General features: G+C 47.3%; 1 protein-coding gene across 1 annotated transcript; it reads right to left on the reverse strand.

The window, feature by feature from the left end:
* Positions 1-905: 905 nt before the first annotated feature.
* LOC101987664 (zinc finger protein 419-like) lies at positions 906-7,299 on the reverse strand. Its single transcript, XM_005369278.3, has 5 exons — positions 7,065-7,299; positions 4,765-4,803; positions 3,153-3,279; positions 2,396-2,482; positions 906-1,857 (listed from the first exon to the last, which is right to left on the reverse strand). The coding sequence occupies exons 1-5, from the start codon at positions 7,140-7,142 to the stop codon at positions 935-937; spliced, it is 1,254 nt and encodes a 417-aa protein (XP_005369335.1). The 5' UTR covers positions 7,143-7,299; the 3' UTR covers positions 906-934.
* Between the last annotated feature and the right edge of the window lie 1,236 nt (positions 7,300-8,535).

An 8,535-nucleotide genomic window follows, 5' to 3' on the forward strand; every position in this document is an offset into this window, starting at 1 on the left:
AAAAAAAGAGTATATAGCAAACATCATTTATTCCAGGAACTGTAGCATTCAGTAAGAAAAGAACAACAATAAAAACATGTCTTACTTATAGGGAGGCCACTCTGACCCTCCCCCATTCAAATTCAGTGCCATGAAAACTGCAATTCCACACTGGTGATATCAAAACACAGGGCTGCCTTTTACTAAGATCCACAGAGTGTATTAACTTTTGGGACTAGGAAGATGGCAATAATCCTCATCTTATCCCAATATTCTTATTTAATGGGTGACTTTCAATGAATGGCTCCTCACACTCTCAGGACTTCTCTTCCAGACCTCGTTCACTCCTAAGGCTGAACAAGGCTGGCCAATGGCTGGAGACTTTTGTCTGCATTCACAGACCTATCTGGGTTGTGTGGCTATCACTAATAACAGCAGACATCTGCTCAAGGCTTTCCCAGAGTCAGTGGGTTCAGGATGCATCCCAACTCTGTGGCCTCTCCAGTTCAATAGGATGGAGGTGTGAGTGAGGGTTCCTCACCTTTGAAACATTCTTGACTTCTGTCCAGCGAACGTTCTCTTGTGTGCGGACAGTAGATGATGAAAATGATTTCCCCTTTTCACTGTACGTAAAAGGTGATTCCCCAGTGTGGACTAGAAAGTCAGGTCCTGTAGCAAAACACTTTCCACAGTCCGTGCTCTGGCAATGCTTAGCTGCCGTGTGAAATCTATGTCTAATGAGGGCTGCACCTCATAGGAAAGACTCTCCCACACACATTACACTTAAAGTGTCGCCTCTGTCGTGGTCTTTCATGAGCTGAGAAGCTTTATTTTTGTTTTTTAACACCTCCCAGATTCATGACATTCAGAAGGCTTTTTCCCCCGTGTGCACTCGGACATGATAAACAAAGCTGGATTTTTTTTTCTTAAATGACTTTTCACATTCGCGGCACTCCTAAGGCTTTTCTCCAGTGTGAACTCGATAATGATACAAAAGGCTCGATCTGTTCATGTAGGATTTCCCACATTCACTGCACGTAAAAGGCGTTTCACCAGTGTGGACTCGCTGGTGAGCGACTAGGAAGCAGTTATGCTTAAACGCTTTGCCACATTCACCGCACGTGAAAGGCTTCTCCCCCGTGTGAATTCTGAAATGCTTCATGAGAAAGGCTTTCTGGCTGAAGGATTTCCCACACTCGCTGCACTGGAAAGGCCTCTCGCGGGTATGTACCCGGGCATGATAAACAAGGCTGGATTTTTCCTTAAAGGCTTTCCCGCATTCGCTGCAGCTGTACGGCTTTTCGCCGGTGTGAACCTGATAATGACGCGTAAGGTTGGATCTGGTCATATACGACTTCCCACATTCACTGCACGTAAAAGGTGTTTCTCCCGTGTGAACTCGCTGGTGAGAAACCAGAGAGATATTGTGCTTGAAGGCTTTGCCACACTCGCTGCACCTGAAGGGCTTCTCCCCCGTGTGCATTCTGAAGTGCTTGATGAGAAAGGCTTTCTGGCTGAAGGACATCCCACACTCGCTGCACTGGAAAGGCTTTTCTCCAGTGTGTATCATCCGGTGCCGATTAAGGTGAGAGATACTAGTAAAGACTTTGCCACAGTCACTGCATTTGCAGTTCTTCTTCTCGGGGTGAATGGCCTCTCCACTCCCAGTGGTCCTGGGTGTCTCCCCAACACTGGAAGTCACCTGATGCGTGAGAAGACCTGAGGAAGTCTGGATGATCATCACATTGTCTGCACTTAGCAAGGGCGTCTCAGCACAGCTCAGCACTTGCTGTTGGAGCACGGAGGCACTAAGGTCTCCTTCCGCAGACAGACTCTGCTCAAAGGGGGACGCTTCACTCTCCACTTTGATCCAACAACCTGAACACAGAGAAACACTGATGAACGGCATGAAGACTGTCCAGTGACAGACAGACAGACAGCACATATGACTAACAGTGTTCTGAGATTTCTTACGGAACAAGGGGGCTACTTCAGGGTGGCAAGGACCCACAGCCACGCTGCATTTGTCAATATCACAGGACCCAGGGACCTTTCAATATCACAGGACCCAGGGACCTTAGGGACAGCAAGAACACAGCATGGAGTGAACCACGGGGAGAAGCGCTGTGAACCTCAACACCATCCTCCGCAATAGCTTTCCACAAGCCGCTGCTGCTGAAGATGCAGGACACAGTACGGAAGGCTGTCCAGGCCCCTAAGACATGGCAACTGAAGTCCTGCATTCAGGACTGCCTAGGTATGATGCACCCTACCACCATCAAGGAGAGCCTGAGTTTCACAGTGTGCAAGCAACAGGCAAAACATGCAAGACTGATATTTGGGCAAGGAGAGGGTCCTGGTTCAGAAATAATAGCTACACACATCAGAAACCACCTTCCAAGTACCTAGGACATACCTGGAGTCAGGAATCTCAGAGCAGGCACAGAGGGCTCTCCCCAAGACTCTAGCTGAGTGATGCCGTGAATCCCAGAAGATACAAGCCCTAAAGTAAAATGAGCTACACAGTGAGAGTTCTGTACTAGGACTAAGGCTGTAACTCATGCGTTCGGTAGGAAAGAAGCCCAATGAGAATAATCCTGGTAAGAGTATCTTACAAAATAAATAAATAGATAGATAGATAGATAGATAGATAGATAGATAGATAGATAGATAGATAGATAGCTCACCGGTGCCATAATTCCTGCCACATGCAGACACCACGCATGTTACCTAGAAGGAACCAGGTCACAAAGATGCCGAGTATTTACAGCATCATCTGATCACAGAGGAGCCATCAGTGTTGAGACTACTGACCCCAGGCAGGGTATGGTTATACAAGCCATTAATGACAGGACTCAGGAGTCAGAGCAAGGTCTTGGTGACTTAGACAGCCAGGTCTCCATATCAAGTCCAGTACCAGGACTCTATAGATACACTATGACTCAAACCAACCCCACTCCCAAAAAAATCCTAATCCCAAATTGATTCCTGTGTGCTTTTCTGCAACTGTGAGAGACAAGACTGTTATAAACATCTATATTTTATTCTCCAGGATAGTGGAAGAAAGACTCAGTGTTCACAGGCCAGTTCTGAAATGGATATAGCTCTCTAGGAGAAAAAAAAAAAAAGGCAAGCATACATAGATGTGTTCCTACAGGATGGGGGGCCCTTACCCAGCGAGGACATGAGTGTGAAGATCTCCGTCATCACAGTCCAGTACAGGAGCCTTTGGGAGTCATCAAGCAGCTTCCATTCCTCCCAGGAGAAGTACACAGCCACATCCTCAAAGGACACACAGCCCTGCCACAAAGGGGAAAGTCGAGTTTACTATGAAGCCTCCTTGTCAGAGACTCTCGCCATCCTCAAGACGGTCACTCCCACTTGGCCTCCTATCTGAGAGGGTGCCAGGCTCTGAAGCTGTGACATCATCAGTCTGTCCTCAAGTGTAGTAATGGGAATGGTGGGCTATGGCCCAGCGCACGGCTAGCTTTAGCCAAAATAACAACACACAAATTGAATTCTTTTGAACACTGCTTGGCCCATTAGCTCTAGCCTCTTACTAGCTAATTCTCACATCTTGATTAACCCATTTCTAATAATCTGTGTAACACCACGAGGTGGTGGCTTACAAGGAAGGATCTTAACTTGCGTCCATCTTGGAGAGGAGAGCTATAGCGTCTGCCTCACTTCCCTTCTTCCCAGCATTCTGTTCTGTCTTCCCCACCTACCTATGTTCTGACCTATTAGGCCAAGCAGTTTTCTTTATTAATTAACCAATGAAAGCAACAGATAGAGAGAAGATCCACCTACATCACTCAAGGTCCCACTGACCACTCTGTGCAGCACTCAGCAAGAACAGACAGGTGAAGAGATGGTGTCTTAGTTACTTTTCTATTACTGTGAAGAGACACCATGACCAAGGAAGGCACTTACAGAACAAAGAGTTTCTTGGGGACTGACAATTCAGAGAGTGAGTCCATGACCCTCATGGCAGCAGCCTGGCATGGCACTGCAGCAGCAGCTGAGACCTTACATCTGAACCACAGGTACCAGGCAGAGAGTTAACTGGGAATGGCATGACATGGGCTTTTGAAACCTACAAGCCTACAGTGACACATCTCCTCCAGCAAGGCCACACCTCATAATCCTTCCCAAACTGTTCCACCAATGGGGACCAAGTATTCAAGTCTATGAGCCTATGGGAGGTGGGACATGTGCATTGAAACCACCACAGCTGGAGTCAATCCAAGCTTGAAGGATGACAGGGAAAGTCCCTCCTTTCTACCAGAGAATTCACATGGGCCTCCCAACCATCTGCCTCACACAGACCCCATTTGGGTCGCTGTTGCCCACTCTGTCCCATGCAGGAAGGCCAGGAAACCACCTATGCCCACTCCACAGCACACACATCAGTCTGCACACTGAACTTGCATTTCCATCGCAGGATGCAAGCCCAGCCCTCGGCCACTGTGCTCCCAACCCCTACCTCCCACTAAACCCAGCAGCCCTCAGGCACACCTGAGGTTCTCAGCATTCCCCACCATCTCACTTCCAGGCATCCTCTGATGCTCATCACTGGAGCTTAAGACCTCTGAAACTTAAGCCCATGGTTGCCATAAATAGAAGCCCAGCCCTGTATTCCCTGCTGTGGACATGGGGGCCTTACATTCTGAGTACCTGCCAGGAAATCCAACACAAGGATAGAGAGAATCCCAGGACACCACAATCACAGAGGTCTCTTATGTGAACACTCAGGGCTGTGATTCCTGGGCACCCTCCACTTACCTCTTCCTGGTTGGCGGGTTTCAATGAATAATGGGAAACCTGTGGATGAACAAGACTGTGAGTAAAGAACGAGGGTGTTGGTATCCCAAAGGTTCATCCAAGTCCCCTCAAACACCTGCAGTCGGGTTCACCCAACTGTCCCATGGGCTCCATCTTTTAATGGTGGCTCCTACTGGGTGACCTTGGACAAAGAGTCAATCTCCTCTGGTTGTTAGTTGAGGATAATAATGACAGCCTAGCACTGGAAAGATGGCTCAGAGGTTGAGAACATTGGCTACGCTTACAGAAGGCCCAGGTTTAATTCCTAGGTCCTACATGGCAGCTCCCAACTGCCTGTAACTCCAAGATCTGACACCCTCACACAGACACACATGCAGGCCAAACACCAATGCACATAAAATAAAAATAAATAAATAATTTTTAAAAGCATGGCAGCCTGTCTTACTTTACTGTTCTACTACTGTGAAAAGATATCACAAGTCAGGCAACTCTTATAAAAGATACCACTTAAATGGGGCTTGCTTAGTTTCATACGGTTAGTCCATAACCATCACGGTGGGAAGCAGAGAGACGTGGCGCTGAGGCAGTACCAGAGAACTTTACATCCTGACCCACAGGCAGCAGGCAGAGTGGAACACACTGGTCCTGATGTGGGCATCTGAAACCTCCAAGTCCACTTCCAGCCACACTTCCTCCCATAGGACTACAGCCCCCAACCTTCTAATCTTTCTCAAACCATTCCATTCCCTGAAGACCAAGCATTCAAATCTTTGAGCCTATGGGACCCATTCTCATTCAAACCAACACAAAGTTCTACTCCAGAAAGAGAATCGTAGCATCAAAGCCACTGCTATGTGTCAAGCACTTGGTACAGGCTCTGGCTGCGCTCATAACGAACGTTTCTGTGAAGAGTTTCACACACACGTTTTCAACATGCACGGTTTTATCTACACACATTTAGTTAAGACTGTGGTATTAGTCAGACATAATGGTGTAGACCTTTATGCAACACTTGGAGAGTGGAAACAGGCAGACTTTTGTGTGTGAGAGAGACCAGCATGGGCAACACAGGCCAGTTAGAGTCAGCTACTGACATGGTGAGTCTCAGCGTAGAGGCGAGCACGGGTAACAAAAACAGTAGACTCTTACTCAAATACCGAATGTCTTCACATAACTGTAAAGTACTTCCAGGAATATTTTCAACCCCTGCCTTTCACAAACACTCCCCCATGGGATCAATTTGTTTTTCTTTATTTAATTTTGCTTCATGGCTACACTTGGCTCAGCAGCAAATCCTGATAGCTGAGTTTTTAAGATTCAGATTCATTGGAAGGGCAGGAGAGTTGGCTCAGCTGTTTAGGGCACTTCCTTCTTTTACAGACAACGAGAGTTCATTTGGCAGTACTACCCCAAAGGAGAACCCAGAAGACAGATCTGGTCTAAATGGTGAGTTCCTGCCAAGACAAAAGAAAAGAAAAAGAAAGTACGTCTTTAAAAGCTGTGGTAGAGGCCCTGTGTGGGAGGCCACTCTTTAATTCCATCACTCAGGAGTTAAAGGTAGAAGGATCTCTGAGTTTGGAGACAGCCCTGGCATATATAGAGAGTTCCAGAAGACAGATAACCGATAGATGGGTGGAAGCATCCCTCGATGGACAGATGGGCAGATAGGCAGATAATAGAAAATAAATCTATCAAAGATCTGAAGACTCTCACCACCTTATGATCCACACTCCAACCAGACAGGCAGATAGATAGATAGATAGATAGATAGATAGATAGATAGATAGATAGATAGATAGATAGACAGATAATAGAAAATAAACCTATCAAAGATCTGAAGACTCACTAACTCTATAACCTACACTCCCACCCGTGCATAAGTCCACAGGATTTACCCATGAATTCATAGATCTGTTTCCACCCACATTACCCAACCTCAGCCCAATATTCCCCGGGAGACTCTTGGAAAACTGAAAAGATCGAATCTCTCCTATGTTCAAATCTTCGTGGTTTCTCCACAAACAAAAGTCAGTTCCGTGGGTGCACAGATTACTCCCCCCCATCAATTACCAGCAGGGGTCACTCCAGGGCTATCACTGTCTTTGAGCTCAGGCCCGCCCACAAGCCTTGGGAAGTAAGGTCTACCAGACGCTCTGAGTCAGAGAGGATCTTTTTCTAGCACACAGATGTCAAAAATAAAAACCACGTCCACAGGGTCCTGCAGTCTGGGACCCCGTTAGCTGCTGACCCAGATCTCAAAGCTCTAGAACTCAGTTGGCGGGCGATCTCGAGGCACTTACCTGGGGCAGGGCTCCACCCGCAGCCTGCACCATCACCATCGGGCTCCACTGGCCAGCGGGGCCCTGGGACTTGGCCATTCCTACTGGAAGCCTGGATCCGGTCAAACAGGTCGTCACGAACCTCAGATCCTTCTCTGTGATAGAGAACAAACGCTTCTAACGCTCCCGATTTCTTGCCATGACCAATGTAGATGAAACCAGTTTTCTGTGAATCAGACTGACAGATCCAGAAAGTTTCAAAGAAATCTACTGAACGCAAAGCCAAAAGTCCCGCCCAGCGTCGTTTTGTCGTCACCGAAACGCCCATTTTCATTGGTTGAGCTCGGAGCAAGGTTTTCTGGACAATGTAGTTCAGAGAGGATCAAGCTCCAAGATGTGGACACACCTGCCCAGATGGAATAGTATACTGTCTGATATTGTAATTACAGATGTGCCGATATTTCCTTGAGCTACATGGCCGGGCTTGCTGCCCACTTAAATCACGGAACTGCAGGCAGAGCCAGGTGGATCTCTGGGATTAGAAGTCATCCTGTCACAGTGAGTTCCAAATCAGGAAGGGAACATCGTGAGACCCCGTTGTTTTGTTTTGTTTAATGATTATGGATGCTTGAGAAGGGGCAATGTTGGCTTATGGATTTTACATGAAAAAAGAAAAAGACATGAAAAGGAAGGACATGGCCACTCCTAGGTATGGTGGAGAAGGTTTATTGTAGATAAAAGGGAGAGAATAGCCAGAAGTAGAGACCACTGGGAGAATCCAGAGTGTACAGGACCCTGACCTATGTAAGGAGAGGGAAGAACAGTCACTGACCAAGAAGGGCGGCCTGGGCCAAGAGACTGGCATAGTCAAAATTGGCTGAGTTTATATAGGAGTCAGAGGAACTGGGAAGAGAGCAGCCCAGCCCAACACTTGAGCTGGAGAGTTCAGGGTAGGGAACTGGCTATGCCAGCTAGCACGGTCCTGTAACAGCTTGAGACTGAGGGATGCTGGGAAAACCTGGCGGCCAGTGTCTGTCGGCTTTGATAAGTTGGTGGCACTTCAGATAGCCGGTTATCCCAGGTTTGAAACCTAACAGATTTTAAACCTTTGCCTTTGTATGAACGGTTCTTGCCAGATCCTTTTGCAAATAAAACGAAGGAATTATCGTGGAGGGAAGAAAGAAAGAACACGTTTGGAATATTTCGCCACTGGTCTCTAGAATTCTGACTCTTCTCATTGTTACACATCAGAAATGACGTCAGGAATAACGGTTCTCGTGTTCATCCCCGTGCTAAGGGAAATCTAGGGAAGAGCAACGCAATTCAACCCAGGAAACCACCTTCCTGGGGGGAGGATGCTCTTCAGAGGGACCTGGGCTTCCCAGGGAAATGAGAATAACCTCCACTCTATCTCCATGAATCCCGTTAACTCCTTACCTCCTTACACACTGCTTCTCTCTCTCTCTCTCTCTCTCTCTCTCTCTCTCTCTCT

This window comes from Microtus ochrogaster, unplaced genomic scaffold (assembly GCF_000317375.1).
Source record: "Microtus ochrogaster isolate Prairie Vole_2 unplaced genomic scaffold, MicOch1.0 UNK47, whole genome shotgun sequence".
Classification (NCBI taxonomy): Eukaryota; Metazoa; Chordata; class Mammalia; order Rodentia; family Cricetidae; genus Microtus; species Microtus ochrogaster.